The sequence below is a fragment of the Bombus fervidus genome, chromosome 10 (assembly GCF_041682495.2).
Source record: "Bombus fervidus isolate BK054 chromosome 10, iyBomFerv1, whole genome shotgun sequence".
Classification (NCBI taxonomy): domain Eukaryota; kingdom Metazoa; phylum Arthropoda; class Insecta; order Hymenoptera; family Apidae; genus Bombus; species Bombus fervidus.
In genome coordinates this window covers 7,904,794-7,931,574 of record NC_091526.1, presented here as the reverse complement: position 1 = coordinate 7,931,574, position 26,781 = coordinate 7,904,794, and the positions used below count along the sequence as shown (strand labels likewise).

At 35.8% G+C, this 26,781-nt stretch overlaps 1 protein-coding gene across 4 annotated transcripts in view; it reads left to right on the top strand.

Moving 5' to 3' along the window:
- The window catches only part of LOC139991286 (uncharacterized), a 141,431-nt gene extending 115,727 nt beyond the window's left edge, over positions 1-25,704 (top strand). For 2 of the 4 annotated variants that reach the window (XR_011800777.1, XR_011800775.1), the window contains 4 exons: positions 7,080-7,150; positions 19,185-19,454; positions 21,582-24,496; positions 24,554-25,704. Coding sequence is in view for 1 of the 4 variants with exons in the window: in XM_072011244.1 (XP_071867345.1) it covers positions 7,080-7,150; positions 19,185-19,454; positions 21,582-21,698 (458 nt within the window). In the remaining 3 variants the exon portion in view is untranslated. Of the gene's footprint in view, positions 1-6,586; positions 7,007-7,079; positions 7,151-19,184; positions 19,455-21,581 lie in introns of those variants that run through there. The other 2 variants (XR_011800778.1, XM_072011244.1) reach the window with 2 other exon arrangements.
- The last annotated feature ends 1,077 nt before the right edge of the window (positions 25,705-26,781 follow it).

Sequence of the window (26,781 nt, the reverse complement as noted above, 5' to 3'; positions counted from 1 at the left end):
AAACGCAGTGACTAGAAAGGGAAGATAGGCGACAGCCAATTTCCAGATTGATTAATTTCGTTGATAGCGTTCGGGTTATCGTTAGTTAACGTTAATTAACCAACCGCGTTAACGTTCTAATAAAGCAGACAGGAGGCGGATGTAAAAGATTTTATCAAGGTACAACTGATGAAACCTACTGTAATAAGAACTTCCTGCTCGCATAAACTCCCACTAAAGGAGGAAACAAATTTCTTTTAACGCGAACAACAGTTTACGAGCTTTTTGCCGCGAGTCTCCTCTACGAGTAAGGAAAAGACCGTAGTAAGCGGAAACGTCAGGAAGTTCTAAACTCGACGCGCGTACACGGAAAAAAGTAAAGAAAAGCCAATTATCTCCGACGCTTCCTAAAATCTTTCGTCCATGAATCGCATTAAGAAGTTTGTTTGTCCTGTTCGAGTGACGGCGGTTAGTTCGAAAAAAGAAAGAAAGAAAGCCAGTGGCCAGGAACAAGAAAAAAGTTTCAACGTTCCCGAATGCCGTCGCGAAGTTCTCTGCAGCCGGATGAAGCAAAACCAATTAACATGCAGACGCGAAACTTAAGGAACTCTGACAAATGCATAAAATTTGCATCTACACGGGGAATTACAAGCGGGTTCCGAAACTACCGGCTCACAAAGTAAACGCATGTATTGTTTGCACGAATGACGTAAGCAGCTTCTGCAGTTCGATGAATTCTCCATATGCCGTTTACGCGATTCTAACGATCTACCAACGCCATTTCAAAGCATCCAAACAAACTTTCTCATGGACCAAAAATGAAATGGAACAAGTAAACGTTTCAATCTATCGATGAGCGAAATGTGGTCTGTTTCCAGGTTCGTTGAGACCGCTGTCGAACGAAGTTTTCGCACGAACACAGGGAAAATAGAACGGGGTTTTAGTGGTCGTCAGTACGTACCAACGGCGATAAATTATCCACGAACGAGCAGTGTGATTGCTATTAGCAAGGTGCGACGACAAGGCTTGCAATTATGGCCAGCGGTTCGTTACTGTTAGAACCGCGAATAATTGGACGAATTTGCGGATCAGTGGAGCGGATGCTTGCGAGGCATTAAACGGGTTCCACGACGTTCCATCATCGTGGCCGAATACTTCACATCGGGGACGTTGTTATAATATTAATTCGTCTCCTCTTGGATCGCGTCTTCGAACAATTTACGGGGCTTGATACATCGTAATTGGCTTGCAATCAAGACGTAACCACGTGGCCAATTACCGTGGTTTCGAAAATCCATTTACTGATGATTATGTTTGCTAATTGCAGTACCTATACGTTACTCTATCTTCGTGTATCAGAAGTCTCTCTTTCATCAGAAGTGCATAAAGTGGGAACGAAATTGTTCATGTCAGTAACAATACTAAAAAGAATTTTGAAGAAGCTCGAAGACGGGAGTTGAAAAAGGAGGAGTTGAAGAATCGTGATATATCGACGTATCCTTAGAGGATGATTTATGCAATAAGTTAAATGAGCTTTACTGAAAGATATAAATAACTAACCAATTTTATTTTATTTCAGTAATGAAATTTGAATATTCATATTGGTATTGAATATTCATATCTCTATCTTTTCATCTTTGTAATAATGCTACAAATAAAAATTGCTATAATATCAACGAAAATGAATAAGAATTTGATTATGAAACTAAATGACAGAATTCTGAATTTGATCATGTGTATTGATAGTAAATCGATAGGACAGATTTGTTGCGGTAACTCATTTTGCACGCTTCACTGTATCGTTCATACCTTTTATCACGCTCTTACAAAAGCATAAATGTCCCAGCGTGTAACGATTCCAGACAATAAATCTCATTTTCGCGTCATATCGCGATTGTTCGAACGCCCGCATACATTTTCGCCGCGAAGGTCGTCAGAGAGGGGGAAAAATAATGGCCATAAATCCACCGGAACGGAAGATGGAGGATGAGGCGAATAGGTCAGCATAGAAAAGTAATTAGCAATAAATCCTCGTAGAGTGAGTACACGTTTTCTTTATGCGCCGCTGGATAACGCATAGTACGGCTTCCGTTGGAACGTGAAACACACCGACGAAGATGAATGTTCACGGAGAAGGTGAGACAAATAAAAAGGAAAACTAAGAAATAATACGTGGAGCACGTGAGAAGAAAAATCGTGACACATCGGTATGCGGTGAAATTTTTTATGACTATCTCAACGCGATATGTTTGTATCTTTACGAGACGAAAGATATCAGTATGTTTTCTGCTTAAAATGTTATTAAAAAACTATAGTAACGAAAATACAATGCAGAATAAATACGTAGAATAACGTCTGGCTAATGGTATTCTCTTCTACTGAAGATTTGCTTCTGAAATTCTGGATGTTTCTTTGGATTTCATTCAAAGATTTAATGTGTATCCTTAATTTATATTTAACGTAAGCTTTCGCATTCATGGTAGCATAGGTTTATTACCCGAAATAAATTTCAATTATTATTAAAAAATATCGGTGCAATGAAAATATAACAATAAATAAATAAGTAGCCATGTCTAATTGACGATAATCACCTACATTTTTACACAGACAGATTATTTCTTCTAATCACATTCCTTTTATCTTAATCAAAAGATTCAATAATATTTCGTGAATTAATGACTAAAGGTAGCTTTTTTACCAATAGTAGTAGAACATTTTATATTTTTTATCTCCGTATAATTCCGAATCAAAATGGAAGATATAACGTGAAATAAATCCTCGGTTATCGAACGGAAAATATAAAAGAGGATTTGTATTGGCTGTATTATATCGTTTAAAGCCGATTTCTTAGCAGGGAATATATGTTTGCGTTAGATAAAATAACGTCTAACACGTACAGCTGAATAGAGGGAAGACTTTGCCCGAATATATTCGACCTCTACTACGGGAAGATATATCAAGCTTGGCTCAGCATCGCTACAAGTTCCTGCGATGCATTCGCATACCGTACTGGCTCGTTCGGTGACTGAACTCGAATGTTACATCTATCATCGTTGGTTTTCTGGGTCCACAAATCCTTTTGGTCGAACGGTACGCTCTATGTCAAAAGAAACTACTCAGTGTATCATCACGCATCATTGAAAAATATTTTCTGTCGCTATCTTCTTCATTAAGTCGGATCAGTGAAAGAAACGTTCTTTATACGACGATCACACATGATTTGCACTGGATTCCTCCACATTTATATTAAATTACTCTTCGAATTTTCTATCTCTTGCAGTTCAATGATCATTTTCGCCCGTTTCAAACTTCACCAGCTTTGCACATTTTCGCTATCATTTTCGCTTTAATTTTCTCAAGACCAATGACTATGTTATTCATTGCCAGTGATTATTATTCTATCTGCAAAATTGACGCTCAATCTTATTCCAAGTTCCTTATTGACCACATATACAAATTTTGTTTAAAGTTTGCAAAATTCAAAGTAACTTCCAAATTTCTTTTTCATTGCCAATGACTATCATTAAATTTACAAAATAGTGTCAATCTTCTTTGATCTTCTTTATAAACCACACATGAATCAGAAACCGTAATTTTGTTTAAGGTCTTATTTGAAATCTTATTTGAAAAATTCAAAGAAACCAAACTCTCTCACAGTCAATGATAATCATACAATCTTCAAAATAAACTCCAATTTTCTTCAAAATTTCTTATCGGTTACGCGTTCGATCAGAGATCTCGACTTTGTCGAAAATTTCGTTCACAGAAATCCCACACTCGACTACTTCGTTTGGCGATGTATCATATCGAGTTTGGATAGTGGTTGCAGCGTTTCAAGAACGAAATTAAAACGAAAACCACCAGGATCCGAACGATAATTAACGTTCGTCATGCAGATGAAACGGATGCTACACACGCAAACCATAAAAGGAGAAAGAGAAAAAGAGAGGGGATGAGTAATAACGTTACGTAGTGTGTACGCGTGCATTCGGCGGCAGCCATTGGCGCAGAACAGTCGCCAGGATAAATTCATTCGTTATTTCCGACTCGATTGTCCCAGATTTGGTCAAAAGCTACAGCCGGAATTAGCTAACCGGAAACTGGTCCTCCGAAACGTGAACCGTGCCACCGAAAAATTTCAATTGTACCACGGGAATCGCTCGTTTAATCGTGGAAAACAGCAACAATAATTACCCGGCCTCTGTATTTTCCTTTTCTCAAAACGCGACTCGCTGTGCCATGCGCTATTTGAGCGATTTGATTAATGGAAATTTAGAAACATCGTGATTCACCGATGCGTGAAAATTTCTGATGGTGAATTGTTGATTAATCGCATCTTACTGACGTCATACTGTGAAACGAGGACAAATGGGAGAGAGTATGACGATGCAGGAATTATATCGTCAATGTTTATTATTGACGTCATATTAATTCTTCCGTTAATTAGTCGTAATTATAAACAATTGATGGAACTTATGCTTGTTAGCGAGTGAAGATAATGAGAAATTGTAAATGTTTATTATCACATATAATATGTATATCAATTTTTGTTCCAATTGATAGTAGTTCAGGTTTATAATGTAATTTAGCAAATGTAGTATATGATCGTAAATATTTGTTAATGTTCTCATATTATATCTTAATTGATAATATTCGTGAGAAATCGATGAAATTTAAGTTAATAATGATTCATGAATTAACTGTCATTAAATATTGTAGTTTCATTACGGTATATATGACATATGATAGCGGAAGTGAAATAGGACTGCGACTCTTCAAACAGAACAGAATCGTGTTATTTATCAAGACAGTTTGTACATTATAATTCACCGCGCAGGTAGAACAACGCAATACTTGATCAGACAACTGGAATACCATTTAAATAACGTTATTAGGACTACGATTTAGAAATATTATTAAACTAATATATAAAACCATACTTAACAAGTGCTGCACCGTGTCCCTTCTACGAAATATCAACGAATTTTGTAACTATTTTTATTAAACGTGATAGATTTTGAATCGAATTCATATCCATCGAACATCCATAAAAGCCATCAACCGTGACGTTGTAAAATACGACCTTCTCGTTCAGAAAAGTCCCGATGCTCGTGGCAAATGACCGGCGTGCCACAATGAAAACCGCGTGTCTCTTCTAAGCGTGAACAATGAACGAAATATCGGCCGATATACCGGCGATGGCCGTGTGGCCTTCGAATCCGATTGATTCCTCCAACGAATATCTATCCCGACGTCTGCGTGACAGAGTATAACGCGGTCGGGACGAGTGGGACGAAAAATCTTTCGCATGGAAATGAATCGGGATCGAGGCCGAAGTGGCTCTCGTTCATCGACAGACAGCCGCATAGCCTGGGTAATAATTCTGAAAAATTGTTCCGTTCTCTGAGCTCAGTCTGAGATTTTAACGCATAAATCGCCCTCGTTTCTGGATTCCACGTGATATATCGGTGTTTGCAAGTATTCCCTAAGAGGCATTAGGATCGTATATTCTCCAAGTATTGATACAGAATAGCTTTCGCGTTCTAGATTGCTTGACGTACTTTACAATATATATATGTACTTTCCTTTTTAATGTCTATCGTACCATTGATTTATGTTCCGTGTCTTAAACGAATTTCTTAAGCCTCGTTTAAGTCGTCTCTAGCAAATTCAAGTAACAGGATTTCATGTTTGTGTTCATTCAAGTTTAGTTGATACTGAATAGTTTTTCTCTTTTCTGTTACCTATGATTTAAGATATATATTTATTCTTTTATGTCCTTAGAGTCTATGGTGTCTTTGATTCTATACTTCATATCTTAATTGAATTCTTGAAGACCTATTCGACCTCTCGAAGTTAAGAAATTAAACTTCAGGTACAATGAAAAACAAATGGATTCTAGTGGAAGACTCCATGTCATATCGAATATGGTATGTGCTAAAAATTAATACGAATTAGACAATCAATATCAATATTCACAGAAATAGCAATAAAGCTACATTATTCGGTAATTATTATTTTATTCAAATCACAGTTGAAGGATCGCAGTTTTACTCGGAGTTTAAGAGTAGAGAATATTTCAAGTCAGATAAAATTGTATAAAGTGATTTCAAATAACTTGAATATAGATAAATTAGCTATTCTAAATATTTGTTCTCAAATATTACATATTAAATTAAATATAAATGTTCTTAAGTATTTTTTCAGCTTTTATCGCCAGACTCATAGACTAATTTTTTTAAATGGCATTTCAAGCTCGATCTATCTCGCCGAAGTTTTATCAAAACTCGAGGTCCACACCTAATCATTTTCCCATCAATAAACGTTCCTGCTGCCTAAGCGACTACCGCAAGAAAGTTCGTTAAAGTCTTTAAAAAAGTCGTATTAATGTTGGAGTTAAGACCCTGCATAACTAACCGCCACGCCAAACGTGAAATTAGTTTCATCTTCGTTATGCAACGACCAAACTTAACAGCTTGCCAATTTACCTGCGTTTTAAATCAATCGAACATTTTTTTTACCTTCTGCTGCACCGATAAAAGAAATATTACTAATATTATATATATATATAATGTTAAAAAAGTGGGTAATATATACATAATTTCAATTCAGAAGTTAAGTTCATTGATCTACATATCTACTAATGTATTCTAAAATAAAATTAAGTTCTGCATAACTTGGAAAGATGAGGTTCAAATGACTTTCCAAATATCTCGTTCAAATATCTCGACTCGCATTTTATAAATATCGTCCACTTCTTTTTAACGCCCTGTATGATATTTTTATTTATTCTACGGATCGGTATCGTAGCGCAATCACCATTCGATACATCGCTATGGCGTTCAAATAGGAAAATCATGGAACAATACCTACGTGCCAGGCAATTTTATGATCGCACCATTCAATTTCCTCGGTTGTATCGAATCGAATAGGAATGGGATACGACGCGTTTGATAAGAAGCTTCTAGGTAGCTCTCGGGCGTAATTGGAACATTGGGTGTAGCGCAGCTGGCTAACTATGCATAACGTTAGTATTCCGCAAGTCGCAGTCGTCAATGGTTGGATCCAATTTAATGTTCTGCTCGCTCCTTGGATTTCAGATCTGGACACGATGTTATATGGATACACGAACAACATATATGTGCTGGACCACACTCCTGAATCGCTGCCGGTGAGTACGATTCCGAACAAGCCAGTTAGTCACGGCTGTTACTGCCCGCCCTGCTCCACCCTTCTGTTCGCTCGTTTAAGTCGATTGCACGGATCATAATTGCATGCCACGGTCACCAAATTAATATGATTGTTAAACTTATACAACGACCACTATTTTAAATTGAAACTAGAATTAGTTAGAGGAAACACAATCGATTGATGGATTAAGTAAAAATGACTTTGAATATGGAGATCATAGGAAAAAGACGTAGTAAGTCACATTTTTTATTTTTCATATGAGGACTGTACGGTAAATAAATCTATTTGTGTTGATTTTTTAATTTTTATCTTATTTGCTTTTTCACTGTACTTTTACAATTTTTTTTATATTTCAAGTCAATTACATAACAAATTCACATTGGGAATAATTTCATGTTCCTCGAATCGAAGTCAGTAAAAGTATGAGAAGTGCAAATTTATAAAATTATTAGATCGAAGTACGAATCTTTTATTCGACTTAAACGAGTTATCGAAGATTATAAAAGTTGTTCCTTGAGTTTAATGATACAAAAGACGATAGTTTCTACGACACAATAGCAGGAACAATGTAGCTTGTCTTCGATTCGCGTTCGTCATGATCAGAAAATAATCGGACTCCGGCCAATTCGATGCGAATTTAATTAAATTCAACGATGGTGTATCGTTCGACTTTGTTTCCAATTAAAACTCGCAGTTGCGTATTTTGATTAACAGTAAAATTTAATAATGAACATGTGTACACGAAAGAGGTAACCAGGAATTTCTCGGGACAATTCCCCAGGACGCGTAAATTTCGTGGATAAATTGAATCGATACGTGTTGTCGCAATAACAAGGTGCGAACTATACCGGAACTGAAACAAGCATATACCACGTGTACCACATGCATTCCAATTTTTGAATGAATTGCTGTTATCTTCCTAGCTCTAACTAACGAAACAAGAGGGAAGAAAAACGAATTTTCATTAGTTTGGAGACATGTGAGATATTGTTTTCTCAAATAAAATTTTGTCTGCATACATGTACACTCTTATTTATATGTAATAGGGAGATACTAAAAAAAACTTAAGAAAACTTGAAGAAACAATTATCAAAATGTTTAAAAATGATCTCATTTTGAAAGTTAGACTATACACATTTAATATTATAATAATAATCTCATTAATCTGTCGCATCTTTGGACCACTATTCTGGTCAATTTTTACATCCACATTATACATTATTGCAATTATCAATAAATCGAAAAATACAAAGATCTTTTATTAATAATCATATTAGCATCATAAGTTCTTTTTTAATGTGATTAATATCAATCGACGATAAGATCAAATTCAATTGATAATATTTAGCTATAAATATAAACTTCGTAAAATATTTCACATCCGTAGTCAAAAAATGACGAAACGCTGCGGAAGCTTATAGAAAGTGCAGACTCGTAAAAAGTGTACTGGCAATAAAAATGGGCACGTGTCAGTTTCATGCGCAGCTCGGTTCACGTAACGCGATCTATTTTACCTTTCGAATTAATCATTGGTTAAACCACGTATGGTGTGTGCATATCATTGTCCTTCGAACGAACCACTCCACTCAATTATCCACAACGTAACAGGCTACGAAGAATAGGGAAATCGTAGAAACGAAACGCGGCTCGTATATGAATTAAGTTAATTAGTTGTCGAACAAATGAAGCCTGCTCGTTAACAGTAGTCAGTTTTGATTTCTGACGCAACGGTAGGGTTACAAGTTGAATTAATGAATCGAGTGGTGCATATATACCTAGTCAAAAACCAGTTGTTACGTTTACTTTAAAACTAGAAACAGTTAAAAAGTAAAGTACGTGAATTAATATTTTACATGTCAAAAAAAATGTTTAACGTATAAAATGCTATTGTATTAATTGTATTATTGTATTATTGTATAATATTTAAAGTTCATAATTAAATACTAAATTTGTTTAATTAATTTACTTTAAATACTAAAAGAAACTAGTGTATTAAAATTTATACTATAAAATCCATGATTCTTTTTCTAAGTTCTAATCTACGTTAAATATTGAAATTTTATTAAAAGTGAAATGTGTCCTAAGACATTCATTCTCCGAAAATTCATCAGAAATCGTAGTAGAATAATTTGTCTGGTGGTATTTTTATCAGGAAAATTTGAATTTGTTGTCGGAATTTAGGTAACTCATCAAAGGGTATTGTTACCAGGGACACAATTAGGGGTAGAAAATTGATAGAAGATCTTTATTAGAAGCCACGTGCGACCGAAATTAGCTAGAAGGGTCGGTAGTCTGTAATCGTGGCATTGTCTCTTTTTGCTGGAGCTATCGTCGCTGAAGATGGGACAAAAGCGATCAGAAAGCTTTATTCTTGCTTCGATCGTTGTCTTCATTAACCGTCTGTGGTTTGTCGCTCATTTCGCCACGATATTTGTCGGCATCTTTATGCAAGGGTAGTTTACAATATGCATCTAGTGCTTCAATCTAACCGACGAAATACCGTGTGCCATAAACTTGAGGTAACAGTAACATTATGTATAATTTTTATGTAATATATTTCAACTGCCCGTCATTAGGTTTCTATCTTCCTAATGAAAGCTTATTTCTCTGTTTATAATAAATAATAATGATAATAATTACTTCTAAACGAATAAGAAGAATGAATACTCCACAATCAGGATCACTGGCATCTTGAAATTTCAATTCCTGAAAAATTATTTTTGATTTAGAATTCGATCTTGTATGAACCGATGCTTTCTTACGTGTTTTAATGTAAACTACATACTTCTAAAGCTCGTCACAATTTTATGAAATAATTGATATAAATTATATTTGTATTCACATATATTCGTCGATGAGTAAAGGTATACGCGTAAGTAGGTACATACACCGTCAGAAATTGGGAGAGCTGGTGTGTTCGTCTATTTGCGTGTATATTGGCTATCCGTGTACACGATGTTTCGTGTACCGTGTACACAAGACTGAATGTAATTTGCAGGAATCTCGCAGGGGGCGGGATCTGGATCCCGCGCGGTGACATAGGACATTGAATTTCCGGCATCTCGCCGTGGTGTATTGAATCGATCAATCAGTCACATTCACGTTAATTAGCTTGTAGCATAAAGTGTTTATCATGTCGTTTAATCCGGGTGGTGCGTTTATATTTTGCGCGGCGACGCCTTGCGTCGTATAAATTCATTTCTAGGTAATTACGCTGGCTGGTTTGACGTCCGAAAAATATTTTACCTGCAGTCGAGTCGCGAGAAATTAACGCCGGAAGCCTGTAAAGGTTATTTATTCCGTTGTTCCGTGTCTTGGTATATTACGATATTTAAAACAGATTGCTGGTTGCTTGCCAATTTCCTCGTGTCAACACTTTATTTAGGTACTTGTACAATAATATACACATCTGTTTTAGTGGTTTTATAATGACAAGTGAATATTCTTGTAGCAAACGTTTTTACGTGCTATTGTATAGAAACAAACTTTATAGTATTATCCATTTATGGCTTCCCTTAATTCACAATTGTTTTGAAAATGTTAAAATAAGTACAATTTTAAAATGTTAAGATATAATGAAATAGTATTTGATCCACGTCTGAGCGACATTCTAACTGTTATAAAATTAAGGTCATTTTCAATAAATTAGGACAGAAATTATTAAGAAGAAATTCATCGATGAAAATTACTTTTATGAAAGATTGAATGGAGAATAACAAAATTAGAAAAATTGTTGAAGAATTATTCTTGTCGAGATAACAGAGAATCTCTTGAAATAAAAATTACTTTAAACTATTTAATCAATATCTTTTGTGCCAGTTATTATTTCTGAACATGAGTGCTCTCCATTCTTAGTTTCCGTTTTCCAGGTGGTTTAAGACATTCGTACAGTACAGTTTTAATCTTGTTAAAAAGATCGAACGAAAAATATTTTTATATCCAGTTAAAGATTAACAGAAGAGAATGGAACGGCTTAATGTTTATCGCGTTATCAATAGCGGGGATCGTTGAAAATATTTACAGAAAGACTTTTACAAACACGAAGCCCTATTGACAGTGTTCACTGACGTATAGAGAAACTTTTGCCATCGGAGAGCTTCAGCTGGAAACTTGGCAGAAGTAAGTTCATTCCGGAATACGCGTCTTGATAAACATCTTGGCGCAGTTAGGTAACGTTATAGAAACGAGTCAACGACGGACTTTACGATCGTGCCTTGAGTAAAAGAGGCCGTTAAATCGTCTTATTTCTCTGAAAGAAAAAGAAAGACACGAAGAAACGTTCGACATCGTCAACCTGGAAGAAACGTGCACCCCTTTTCGACGTTCCAAGGCGGGAAACCATACGGAAATCTCGATCCACGATGGCGTTTAAACGTCACGTAATCTGATCTTTCTGTCGATCTGATCGAAACGAAACGTTATAGCGTTTTACTGGTGGAATATCTGATTTTCCGCGTGAACACGAAACTTCCATCAAACGTTCTAGTGAATTTCAAGGTGTTCGATCGCAATTCCGGCCGCGTAGATCACGCTACAGGAATTCCGTGGAAAAAGGAGCCGGTTGGCGTTAACTTGTCCTTTCCAGCGAGCTATTTATCAGCGTCGAAGGACTGGAGGAAAGTTCGCGTGCACGTTTCGAGGAAATACGAGACGAGGAGCCTGGATATGTCTCCCCGGGGAATATCGTTGGAGTCTCTGTCTGGCCAGGCACATGGTGTAGGTACATCGAATCAGCTTTCTACTTGTTATCTCCCGGCATTTGATCTCTTTGCCATTTCCTGCTCACTCTTTTGTCCCTGGATTCTGGAGACGACGTTTCCTTCGGGGCTTCCTTAGTCGCGGTGGAAATAAAGATTCGGTCAATTGGTCGAAGAGGAGAAAGGTCCCTTTCATCGGATGATACAATCCCCTGACATGGCCATTTTACGCTGTTTCTCTTATTCAACGACTGTTGCCTCCTTAATTTTTCTCTCTGATTAAATTTTCTGGATTCTTATATTAGTTACTTAGAATGAATTGCTTCGTTATTGATTGAAATCAATGGTCTTCAACAAGCCTTCAGCAAGTCTTCAGAAATTAAACTGAGCAACTTCGTAAATTGGAAAACAGAGGAAATCAATATCACGATTTAAAAAATTTTTTAAAATTTATCATTTTTGTACCATATTTTAGCAATAATTAAATCTTATGGGAGGTGTTATCGTATATAGGGGAATTAAACACTAATTATGTAGCCATATAGTAAAATTAAGAAATTTAGGAAAAGTGGAGTTGATTAGTTTAGTTCAGTTCAGAGAAGTTCAAATGTTACGCTGCTTCGTTAAATTTTTTTGATTTTTCCATATTACTAAGTAACTTGAAAGGAATTTTATTATTAAACGAAGGAAATACGTCTTCGTCAGCGAATGTGTCTTCGTTAAATGAATTTTTAATTAAAAGCTTGACATGAACAGTCTTTGCTGATAGTCGAACGATTTAATCTCACGAATATTCTAAGATCTTTTTCAAGAATATAGAAGGACAGCTCGGTGTCAGAATTTTTTGCAAGTTCGTAAAGTTTCGTTATACCTGACACCGTACAAACTGCCACTTTTCGTACACGTCTTTCCCTCGCGATGTATTTTCAAGAGCTTCAACTCTAATCGAGTCTGCTCCCCAACGTCGTAGAATCGCGCTTATAAAACTTAAATGTACGGCGAGTTCGCCCCAGGACGACTTAAACTTTGACCAGCCAGCCAAATATTAACTCTTTGCACCGCGGGCTAAAGAAGAATTCCGCTCCTCCATCTTGATGAAGAGAAACTTTCCGCCAGAGTCATTGTTAGGATTCCAAATACCATGAGCAATCTTATACATATAAGTTGAAGTTTACGCAAATTTTCAGTGCAAAAATCTTTTAATCAAGGCTTATCGCCATGAAATATTAAAATCATTTATTCTGCGTGAAATTAGAGATACAGAATAGACCGTGGAACTTAAATTTACATTCTGTGTCCTTTGATCTAGAAAGCAAGTGAAAGTAATAAGTCAATTAGTACTTCAATGCCTCTTCGTAATGAGTTAAGCTTCCTTTAGATCAGTCAAGTCGTTCCAAATCGCCTGAACTCAAGCAACTTCTAGGTCATTTGAGTTCAAATGACTTCAAGGCAAATAACTTGTCTAATGAGAGCAAGCCCAAAAGCTTGAAACAATATTTCCAAACCGAATGAATGACTAATAGAATCCAAGTTGTTGAAATTCCAATATCTATATCTATGTATCTCCTTCTCTATTCCAAAATTTGATAAACCTTTTCTTTTTTAGTTTACGTAGGCAAATGCTTTGGAAAATAATTAAATATAAATTTTGGTATAAGCGTAAATAATGTTTAATAGTACTATATGTATCAGATTATATTAGAGTGTTACGTATCTCAGAAGAAATTTATCGTCTTCTCTAAGATCCCTCTTGTCATTACTATACATTACAACCTTCATTCGATTTCAAATAAAGATGAAAATTTATATTGTTCAAGCTTAATTTTTGCTCTAAAAAGGATACGTACGGGCAGACTTAGAAAAGTAAATATCCGACGCAATTGGGTTAATTCCTTCGCAAAATATCTGCTAAAATTCTACGAGAAATCGACACGAGATCACCGAAAACTTCTTAACCGTTGAATTGCTTTTACGATTCCTCGATTCTTTCACAAGCAAACAGCGGGGAATGCATTAAAACCCTTTCGTGGAGAAGCAGCGGAATCGTTTCCAACGAAGATTCTACGCTGGTGAACCAAGCTCTAAAAGCGCATCCTCCTTTTCACGAACGTTTATGGTTGGTAATAGTTGGAAAGTCTCGTACCCCCGGGGCGAAAAGCCTTTTAACCGACTTGTATTTTCCATGCCCTCTTCGATTGCACGATTCCGTTGAGATTTCGCGATTCCGCGAGAGATGATCGCATCTCAAACCTTATACCAACACGATGGCATAATTGCATATGATGGATTCGTATAGAAATTGTTATGTGTAACTAGCTGTTTAATGATGTAACATTCAGATGGATGTGCGTTGGATTAATTAGCAGTCGGTTATTGATTGCTTTTTTTGCATTAATGAAGATCTCTCGTTAGCAGAGCGAATTATCTGATTTTGAATACTATTCACATTACAATGTTATCAAAATATTATATTATTCGTGAAAATATACGTTCATATATACAAAGTTGTATACACATATTTCTGAAGTATGTTAGAACTCCATTTATCTGAATTCCATTTATTCAAACGGAATTTTATTTAATCCTCTATCAACTGAGCTTTCGCTGCATGAATCCACTTATTTGAATGTGAGCTCTTATTATGTGAACGAGAAATAATAGGTAGTGAAGAAAATTGGCGAAGTTCTCTTATATGTACATTCCATTATACATATATGTATTCAGATAAATGGAGTTTTGCTGTTAACTGAATATACCTGAATTTGTGTATATTTAATTAAAATGACTTTCATCTAATTTAACGCAAGATTATCTAATTTCGTTATTTTGTGTATTGTTCGCCAAAATAAAATTTTATATGCTGTTGCGAATTCTCAACTAAATAGCGATCGGTCAGGTTCAACCGATCGGTTGATATCGCGGACCTTCAATGAGTTAACACACAAGGTAGAGATAAATTGAATATATCGAGTGTTAGTATCGTTTGATACTTTATTTGCACTTTCAATATACACGAAGAGTTTGACGTTCTGATCACGACGGTTGTACGATCTTGTTGAGACTGAATACAGTGGAGTCTCAAACGAACGGTACGACGCTCTGATGAAGACTGTTGTAGCTATTCCCTCCACCAACAGCTTCGTCTCGTCCGTACATCCTGACTTTCCGTCTCTGGATTTTCTTTGGTTTACCTGTACTCTCGGGGGTGCATATCCTCTGGTATTGCCAGTTGTTTGCTTATGTCTTGACCCATCGGCACTTAAGGTGTTTTTTAGTCTCTTAATGATGTCTGCGTCATAAAGTTTACAGCTCGGGGGGGGGGGGGCAGGCACTTCAGACTTTCCCAAAAAAGAGAGATGTGCTGTTCGAGTCATAAACTGACGGCCACTCTAAATCTCAAACATACGTATCACCTTTAAAGTCACACTATTTTATCATTCTTAATAAATTTTTCTTAATTATTAGAATGTAAAATTTCATCAATTTTATATTATCTCTTATTTCGAAATTTTCTGAAAATCGTAAGAAATTTCCATAAAACGAAAATGGAGGAGTACTTTTAGTTTAGGTGTGTAATATTTTCATGAGTCACTGAATTTTCCTAACGGGTCCTTCAAATTACCGCGACGCATAGAAGTACCACCGCGTCTTCCTCGACGAATTCCTTCGCACATGAGGTCAGGATCATTCCAATTATTTTCTTCCAGCGAAACGGCTCCTGCATTCGCGTTGTAGTACCTTGACTCACGATCGTTTGTACAGTGCCGCGTTGCGGCAACCAGGAGGTGGATTTTTAATGATCTGCCGTCGATAATTAAGCACGCTTGCCTCTCATCGCAAAATTCCAATCAACCAGCCTGCACGTTTATCGAGAACAAAGGCTTAAACTTTGCAAGGTGTTACCACAGTTTTCAGCGTGTTATAAACCGCGAGTCGAATTTTTCGATGCCGTTCTTTGCGCAGAAAATTGCACAGATTCTTTTCATTTGGCGTCAAAACGGTTTAAAGTGGCTGTAATTCCTAATTTCAGTGGAAGCTCGAGGTGGAAATTAGTGAAAGAACTACGCGAGCACCTTTGGACCGACGCTAATTAACGAATTGAACAGAAGCCGGGGCTCACGTTACCCTTTCTTGAGCTGACTTACCGTAGCTGCTTTATATTTCAGAGCTGATTTTCCTTAGGGGCGAAGTAGCAACCATCGAATCCATTATGTATAAAAATTTTCAGGATAGAAAAAAAGTATAACATCACACATGAATATTTAAGAAAAAAAATAAGAATTCTGTCATCTTAAAAACTGTGAAAAAAATTCTTATGAACATTTAAAGTTATTCAAAGTCAAGAAGATTTAAACAGAACTAATCTTTCCTCAATATTAGAAAATGCAATGTCATACATTTCTCTCTTACAACTCTGTACTATTTCCTTCTGACACTCACCTTTTTTTATTAACTCCATTGGTGATCTAAATGTGTTCGATCGTTTGCGGAGAGACGCGATCGCAAAGAAGCGCGCCAACGAGAGTCGTAAATTCCCGTTACGGTTTGATAATCGACGCCACGAATTGGTCGATCCTATTTCGGTTAGGATAATAGAGGTGGTTGAACTGATGATAACACTTGGTTAACAATTTAAAATATGCACTTTATTCCAACAACTTTGTAGATATAAGTAGTTACGTGTGGTGCGTGTAGATGTATTCTCAGCGAAGTGTAAATAGTACGGGAAACCATTCAAGAGATGGTGACTGATGTAAGTACGAAAAACCAGTCAAGACATTGACTGGTCAACGAATGAAAAACCAATGAAGTTCGGTGACGATGTTGTCGCGGAGGAAAGCTATTGATGGGTGTGTCTAACGCACGGGACCATCGGATTCGTTGATGGAAATTTTGGCTGGGAAAGTGAGGGTAACGGTCATTGCTTCTAACTGGATAAGAAAAAGGCTGGTGGGTAAGGATGGGTTCTGGTCGCTTCCAATCAAAGCTTCCCCGTGGGTGGTATTGTACATAGGAAAACCGTTTTTCCCGTGTTTTCTTGGAATGGACAATAAATCTAAAGAGTACTTCAACTAAAAACATACTTTTTGGTCTGAAGGACCTTAACGACGAAAATGCGAAGATTCATGATAGGACTTTAAGGTCATTGAGGGTCCGCAATAAAAGTGTTTAGATATCTGGCAGCCATCTTGAACATGGTATGGGGCGCCGTATGGGGTAACAAAATGATTCGTCATTATCCTTTTCCGATCACACGACTCGAGAAATATGCTCAGCAAAAAAAGCTTTAGGCTTCCTGGTAAGATTTTCCACGGGCCAAACACCAAGAGATAGCTTAAAACAGTGCAACGATGCAAACGGACAAGCTGCCTACAAATTTGGTCAAATAATTTCTACCACTTACTATAACATGTCCAGCTGGACAAATTGTAAAGTACAAATTAAATAATAATAATAATAAAAAACCTACTATAAACATTTTAATACTGTACGAATACTGCAATAAATATGAAGCTTGGATCATAGGAGGATTATCACTGATTTGATTTACTTTCACAGGATACTTGATGGATATGTTTACTGTCTAACGATGCTTGCTAATACTAATATATTATACATATGTTAACGTCCATAATATGAACCATACACCTCCCTGTTTGGACAACTGGTATCACTAGATTATCTAATGTAGCTAACAAGTTCACTGACACCTTAAATCTTTTTGGCGATTCAGTGTCTCGTTTTAAGTCTAACGTTTATTTAACGGATTTATTTGACGGACCTAACCGCTAGAATTATACCTCAGAGGGACCAAATAATTTACAACAAATAGATAAATAATGAATATTGCAAATTTTTCGATGTACAACGCAAATCCAAGACTTAAAATATCTCTCACATTTATTCTAATTTCTTAAAGAAATATCTTTCGAGAGGGGAGTATCTTTCGTACATTTTCTCGTAAAACTAATCGCCTCGAACCATCCGATGCGTCAAAGAATTCAAAAGGACAGGAATACTCGCGGAGAGCTTGTCACATTCGTCTTTGATAATCCACCGGAGAGGCAGAGAATTTCTTTCGGGCGCTTCTTTCTCCCAGTGTCGGGTAGAAAAAAGAGGAAAAGGGACACGGAACTTTCGGCGTGACGACGCTCGTCGTGGCATCGTTAGAAAAATCCCTTTCGCCCGTGGGGCGTGTTCGCGGGTGGGAAAGTCTCAAAGAGTTTCTTGCCAATATGAAACGAACGAGACAGCAGAAAAGAAGAGGAGGTACTTGCGGGTACGTCTTACCTCGTTAAGAGAATAATGCCCTTCCGGGGCAACCGAACAACTTCCATCGTGGTAGACTAACGAGAGTCAACGATGCAGACGAGCAAAAAGGAGCACGACCACCCTTAACAAAAGCCAATCAACCCCTTCGAGTTTATTGATGCGACCCTTTGAAGTTAAGAATGCTCAACAATGATTAAGGATTTTGTCAAGGCTTTAGTGAACGACCAATTTACCTGTTTAACTGCTTGCTTAAACAGTTCAGATGTTGTAAGAAATCGGGTAAAATAAATCAGCAAATAGTTGTAAAAAGATATTTATTTTAGACTTGGTTTAATATAAACAAATGTACAGGGAAAACATTGCGAGTAAGATTTTGCAAATAAAATAGTATAACAATACTTAAAAAATATTGGATCAAAGGAGTTTGACGAAAATCATATTTCGGTTTCGATAAGATACAATATTAATATTATCAAAATTACCTACATGTTCTTAACGGTTCCAAAAGAAAGAAGACTGAGATACATTCTTGTAGAAAAAATGGCGCTATAAAGCACGAAACTTTCATACAAACGATATTTATTTTATACGCGCTTCGATGCAGAAATATATATAAAGAAGGATAATGTGAATAAAATTTTGAAGAGATAAAATAGTAGTATATTCGAAATTTATGTTGGTAACATGAAACGTATATGTAGATGCATATAGAAATTCCGATATATCTTGGTATCGAAAAGTACTTTTCTGTGTCCCTACTCGTAACTACGACAATAAACGCGCCAGAGTACATGGGCGACTTTATATGAGAAAATAATGCTTCAGGAGAAAAATTGCTCTGCAGAAAATTTTTATTCTTCACGAATTTATTCACGATCTCATATATACACATTTCCTATGCTGATGTGGTTACTGTGGTTATAAAACTCCTAAAAAGATTCTTTGAAAATTCATGACTCTTATTATCGTCTTAAAATCAACTTTCATATCTTCAACGATTAGAATATTTCATTTGTAGGACTAATTGATAATATTTGACTGCAGGACATGGACATGCTGCAACTGTTCGCCTCGCCGGCGGGACGAGCGTTGCTCACCAGTGACAATCGGCGGAGAGGATCGACGTCGACCTCCTCCTTGTCTCGAGAGTCCTCTTCGAGGCTGAAGAGAGGCAGAAGACCATCGGGTACAGTCAGTGCGCCGACCACACCACCAAGGCAACGGAAATCGAGCGCGGAACTGTACAAAGAAGCTGTCGAGATTCTTGGTCTTACCTGTTCGTTGACCGATAGCTGCCCATGCATCGATTGTCAGGTAAATACACATATGTTCTACATAATTTAATATAATAAAATGTGTATCCGTAATGTGACAAAGTTATGAAATTTACAAATCAAACAATAACAATTATCTCGTATGTGGAGGTTAGAAATTTTATAGAACTTTTTTTTTAAGGAATTCAACTTTACTTAATTTTTAGTTTCCACAAATGTGATTATAACGAGATATCATTCTAGTTATAATGATAAAAATTATACTATTTGATTAAAGCATTTATGTCAAGATTACATATATCTCCTAAAGTACATTTAGACGGTAGTAAAATATTTTAACGCTGAACTAATGTTCGTACGTGCTCCATTACAGCGGTCAGTTTTAGGGTCACTATAACACTCTTTCGTAATAAAAGTGATACTCCAAATTGCTATATAAATTCGACGATATTTTTCCATTGTACATGAATTTATATTTCTTTAACCTTTTCAGGATTAACTTCTTTCATAGTCATAAAAAATGTCTTTTGTATTAATAGTTAATAATAGGAAGATATCCTCTTGTAGGATTTTGTAAAAAAGATACAATGCACTAAAATTCGAGACCGGTTTCATTGGAAATAGATACATTTATTGTTTAGTTAGGTAACAATTTATTCAAGTAGAATATATATCACGTAATGTAGAAAGTGAAAGGAAAAAATGAAAACGCAGAAATTTTCTTTAATTTGTTACAAGTTATTATTCATTTTATTCGTTGATATAAAAATTTTTATAGTGATGGTATCTCTTCAAGTTAAAAAAATTCCAAATAAAAGTTCAGTTTCTTCTAGTTCTTTTTTCGAAATGGTGGAAATTACAACGCGTAATTGCATCCATTCACGAACTCACTCACGCGACGCGTGCAATTAGCGCGAGTCAGAGAGTATAATCTTGAAAATTAAGAGGATATTGTCTCGATTTTAGAACTAATTGCCTAAAGCTCCCGGTGTACCAATTATAACCGAGGCGAGGTGGTTCCCATTGATTAGCCATTTTCTCGACCAAACGCGTAAATATTTCTTTGCCCCAGTTTTCCGCTTGCGCGACCGCGATCAGCTGGTGTTCTCGTTTCGGAAAACCAATGAAAGAAAATGCACCGTGGAAACTTGGCGTCTGAATTTAATTAAAAATTTTATTGCGTATCGGTTAACCTACTACAATTTTCATTCCACCGGAAATTTCGCAAGGTGTGCGAGCTTGTTTATGGAATCTCGGAATAACTAACGAGAGAAATCTCTTCCTTTACTTTTACTCGCGATAGAATATACATATGCGGAGACGTTAATGAGACTGTTAGCTTTTTTTTAGTTCACGTATTTCTCAGCCCGTGACAAAGCAAACTGTGTATTTTCGAGCATTTACGGTCAGAGAATTTTCACATTGAGTTTGCTTTCCAAGGCCGACGCTGGTTGGCATTGAACTTCCAAGGTTAAATATTTTCTTTTGCGTGCACCTCCGAGGGTAGACCCTTCGACCTTTTAATGGTTAGCTTAACTACACAGCTAAAGCCCTTTTTGTTAGAGAGCTTAATGTCGGAAAGCTCGCCACCTCGAATTACTCGATAACGAAAAGCTTTGAACTTATAGGCTAAAAGTTGAAAAAACTTTGACCTGGGAAATTGAATGTCGCAAAGATCGAACCTCGGAAATTTAACGTCGAAGAGCTTTAGTCTCGGAAATTTAATGGCAAGAAGCTTTGACCTCGGAAGTTCAATACAGTAGAAGACTTATTATCCAAGCATATCTTATCTAAGAGATAATATTTAATGTTTCAGATAATATTTAACAATCCAATAAATTTTCATCAATTCAAATCATTTTTTATCTGGTTATCTATATTTTAGATTTACTAAGTAACATTAAAAGTTAAGTAAAGCTAAGTAACATCCAAGAAATTCAGCTATCCTGTTTGTAACTAATTAATGCGAATAATGAAGATCTCGTTGTACCAAAAATTTCTCATCGCCAAAGTTCTTCCTCTTCTATTTTTTGTTTTTCCTTTTTTTCTTTTACAAATTACCCTGTCACTTATAAACACACGTTTTCTAACTAAATTCAAAGAACATAATCCACTAAAAAATATCAACTTTTTTATCACGATGAAACATTATTCGTCTCTTTTCCAGAGTAATTATTTCGACTGCGACGAAGATTTCGGCGATGCGAGAACGGAATTGGCTGCAGGCACGCCCATCCTGCTGGACCACGCTTTGTCACATCCATTGACGTGTTCCATACAGTAGCAGCTGAATATCGCGTTTCGAGTACGACTTTACATCCGCCTGTTCTGCCATCTGACGAAACGGAAATCATCGAGGTGTCGAGGATCCATCGGGAACGCTGAATTCAGAGCAAAGTGGGAACGCGTGTACTTAAACGTGTACAGCGTGTACGTTTAACGCCTGTACTTTGATCTCTGAAAACTCTCAAAACGAGAAGATCGCGTGAATTAGAAAATAGAAACGAGTATATAAAGAGCTGAATCTTAAATACTGGTTTTTCAATAATTTCGTTAAATAATTTTGTAAAAGGAAGACGAAAAACTTTCAACGCGCCGAAAATCTGCACCAAGGTCTTGATTCTCATCGATATGCTTCTGAAAATGTTCACGCGTCTTCTTCCAACGTCTGATATTGCGTTCATTAAGTTCTTCGGCGATATAATAGATTGTAATCGATTGTATGTATGTACGTGTACAGGAAACGCTAACGTTATATTATATTATATGATGAAACGACGTGTTAATAACCCTAAGATTTTGTATGTTTCAATTACGTTCAATTGTAAAATCGTTAAGAATTTACTTGCTAGTAACAGACACGAAGTTTCGATCGTACTTAACACAAGCAAAGAGCAGGGGTTTCCGACTTGAAAAACGCGATCTCATGTGATTCATTCGATCATCGTTCTCCTCTCGATGGAACACGATATTAATTATAACGATAATTAAAAAAAAGAAAAAAAAAAAAGAAAAGAGACACAACCATCGCGAACGATAAATATATAATTTGTGGACAATACATCGTAACGGAATAAGTCACTGCTCCGATTGTTTCTCCTCTTTTTATATGAAACGAAGAAAAAGATAATAACGCAGGCTTACGTTATTACGTATCTAGGAATATCTATGTACAAAATATGCCCCCTGAATGTACAACAGTTTGCCGGTAATCGCGCCTGGCTGCTAAAAATTGATGGAAACAAATATCGAGATAACAAACAAACATACAAAAAAAGAGATAAATCTAAAAAATCGAAATTCATCGTTTCACGTTTTTATTATTAAATATTTCTATATATATATTGTCATCGATACCGAATAAAAATATCTAACGCGACCTTAAATTTCGAGCAAAAATTTCTGTGCGCGCGTACGGAGGAAAGAGAAATAAAATATATAATAAATGGTATATATCGAAAAAATACAATATGCTCGTCTGGCTCAAATTCGACGAATTTATTTATCGTCGCGAAACGATACACATGCCAAATGATATAAAAAAAATGCGCCAAATTTCTATATTAATTAGCGATAACGATACTAAAAATAAATAATAATAATTAATATTTAATGAACGATAACCCTAATAATAATACTAATATTAATAATAAATTTCGATCTAGTCGGAAGGTGTAACGTGATTGAGACGTTTATTAGGTAACATTTAAATCGTTTGCCGACATACACGATATATGAGGATTATATATATATATGTAATATATAATATATAATATATAAATATATATATATTATACACATATACGTGTATACATACACATTATATTTACTACACGTTTTATTATTATACTTATTCGATTAAGTCTAGTAGGGTATATAGGGTTGTTGAACGTTTATGAGCTCGCAAACAAGCCAAACTAAGGAAAAGCTAAAAGATGGTTAAAGAGAAAAATGAAAACAAGAAATAAAAGGAAAAATAATACCAAAGGAAGAAGCGTAACGCGTTGATACTTAGAATTTATATACGTGCAAAGATCGATACGTATGCGTCGAACATATATATCTGTGTGAATAAGTTTTCTGAAACCGATGCTTTTCGTTAAGTGTTCCGCGTTTAAGTTATTTAAACACGTCGACTGCCGTTTGCGATTCTCGCCGATGAGAGAGCATCGTTAATTTTAATGACATTCAGAAGTTTCTTCTTCAAACTTCGCCGTTCAGCTAACAAAATTACGGTTTATTCTGTCTGCCTGTAGTATCGTAAACGTTATTAAAAAACTCACGTCTATTTCCTACAACGTGACGTGTAACTTTCGGGCGTGTGTAATTACGAATAAAATAATATAAAGAGTGTTTACAATTTCCTGCCAAGGTTTCGTTCGAAATTTCAATTGTAAAGTAAGAAGAAAAAAGGCAAAGTTTTATTTGCGACAGTCGACGTAACACACGAGAATCGTGACTATGTATAAGCGACGTAACGATAAACGAAGCTAGGCCTGAGTTATGTAAAATCGTAGATGGACTGAAAGAAATCAAAAAGAACGAATATACGAAAGGAGAGATATTGTAAAGAGGGCTGGACACTTTCTTGAGTGTTTCTTTATAAGAGAAAGAAGAAAGGAAACAAGAACATGTATTTACTTACGTATATCTAAATCCGCGTAAAAGATGAGTGAAACAAAATGAGAGAAAAAATCATGTTTAAGAATGCAAGTGCCAAATTAAAATTTAATCGTGCGACGCTCGTAAGCTTAGTGGTTCGCTATCGAAATCTCTTCTTAAATTATCCGATAGATTACGAGTTAAGGGAAGAAACGACATGATAGGGCTGAATATTCGCAAATTTTACCAAACTTTACAAATCTTTAAACATGTTAAACGCATCGTGCTTCCTCTTTTAGAGGGAAAGGAAGAGGCATGTCGAATCTTCGATAAAACAAAAATAGATTCAATAAAAAGAAGATGATATATTCGACCATTTTATAAGTAATGTGGTCTTCCTAAGAGTCGAGTTTAATATAATAGAACTCGCCATGAAAGTTTTATAAAAGGGGAATAGAAAACTTAAAAGAAAGATTGCAAGTATCTGAGAATGACAAAAGTGACGGGAAATACATGACTGATTTGTTACCGACTGAGCTAACGCAGGATATATCAAAATCATATTAACATTGCATTGGAGAAGCATTTGAAATTTACTTCTTTTTCTTACAGATATAATTATATTATTACATAAATAATATCCTATGTATAATTGTTTTTTAGTTAAACACTATACATTCATATGTTATCCTAATTTTGACGCTGCTCATACATGAAAATTTAAAAAAGAACGTATTGCTTATAAAATGACCTGATATACATTAATCGTAAAAATATCTCAGTGAACTTGAAACAATTTGATCAAGTTTTATACAGCTCCAGCGACGAGTCCTAAGCTTCTACGTGTTTTATTACGTTACCGTAAACGAGGATGAGCTGAAATGAAAAAGTTTCAGCCACGATTGCTTTCTTTTTTACAACGAGACAAGCTGTCGTAGAGATGAAAGCCTGTCACATTTTACTGATCCATGATCCCGCTACGTTTGTGGAGAGCTTTCAACTTTTTTATCGCTGCCATTTTTTCGTCGAATTGTTTCGTGTATTGTTCACGAAAAGAAGAAGACTTTTAAGATAATTTTTCGTTCGTAATACGAGTTCATTTTGTCTACTCGAAGAAGATAGTTGTAGAGTCACGTTTGTATAATCAGAAATATTATCACGACGTTGTTACGTGTAGATAGAAGGGAATTAAACGATTTTTGATCAACTAGTTACGAACGGAAGAGCGTCGAAGAAATGACAGATTTGTCGTAAGTTTAATTCACAAGTATCGTTACTTGTTAAAGCAGTTAGTAATTCAAAGTTGTTGAGATCTGTTCCACTTTTTTCAAAGTCGTTCTTGTTACTTGAGAAACCTCGCATTTCCGCCTCTCTTCCAGTTGAATTCAAACAGCCAATCGACATTCTAGGTCGTTCGTTTTGCGCGATCGTCGAATTGGCCTTCTCTCATCGACGAAAGTAAAAGAGCAATTAAGCAATCTTTTTCCCAAGGATATTTGAGAGAAATACGTGAAATCCTTGCAAATGATGTAACGATCTTAAAAATAAAAAGATGGGGGAAAATAATACGTGGCTTCTAATCGTTTTATAGTAATGTAAGCCGTAATTAAGACGAGGAGAATGATTCTTGCAACACGCAGCGGCGTACTCTTGGATATGACTACTATTAAAATACGATAAAATATAAATCATGCTCATTTTATTTACCACATTCCTTTATTAAATTTATAATGTAATTTCTAAAGTCTAATACACAGTATAAAATTTGCTTATAACATACTCATAATTCTGTTATAACACTCTGGATAGATCTATGAATCTCACTAGTTGCAACTTTAATTTTAACAAATGTCTTTAAAAGATAAACAATTTTTGGACACCAGTAGCTGTTGTACCATCGGTTGTTATAGATGCAATTTCCTATGCCAGCTGATAGCAACATATTTTAAACTTACAACTGATGATACCATCTACCGATGAGGTAAACGCAGCAGGTACAAAAATAGAATAGTGTTTGGTGTCACTTAAGATTTATGCCGTATGCCGGACCGTCTATGCAAAATTGAAGGACGAGTAGATTCGGGCATACGTTAATCGGCTGTACTTTCCGCGGGATTGGACAAGAGCGACATCGCATTAATTTCTGAGGCAACGGTTGTCTCTAGAAATTCTACTTTCTCTATAATAAGCATAATGATACTTATATTCAATACCTTATATTCAACAATAAAGGATGTAAATAACTACTGTAAACCAATTTTTAGCATTATCATCGTATTATATTAGTATATCTCGTAGTATACAAAATTTCTAAGAATTAATAACGCATTGGAAATAGTAACGCACGAGAGATTTCGCAATTAAAAAATGAGGGCGCAAGGCCCATCGATACAGACCCTTTCATATCCTATTTATTATCGTAAAGGAGAGGCTGGCTTATATAGAGATGCAATTTTACCTTTGATGGCTGCTGATATCAGAGGTGACAACAGAACTTGCGTTCACATACTTGAATCTCGGATATCAAATACGGAGAAGCGGTAGATATAAAAGTTCTTAGTAATAATGTCGGTAAAACAGCAAGACGTCGGTAGATCATAAATGTCACGTCCATTCTATAGCTTATCGGTGATATAATCACCAATGAATTATCTGCGATAATTTCTATGTTCGTCATAAGAAATCGCAGAAGACATACTCTGAAAAACTCAAGAAAAACTCTGATTCTTTGGCAGGATGATATTTCAGAACCTGGAACACAAAGT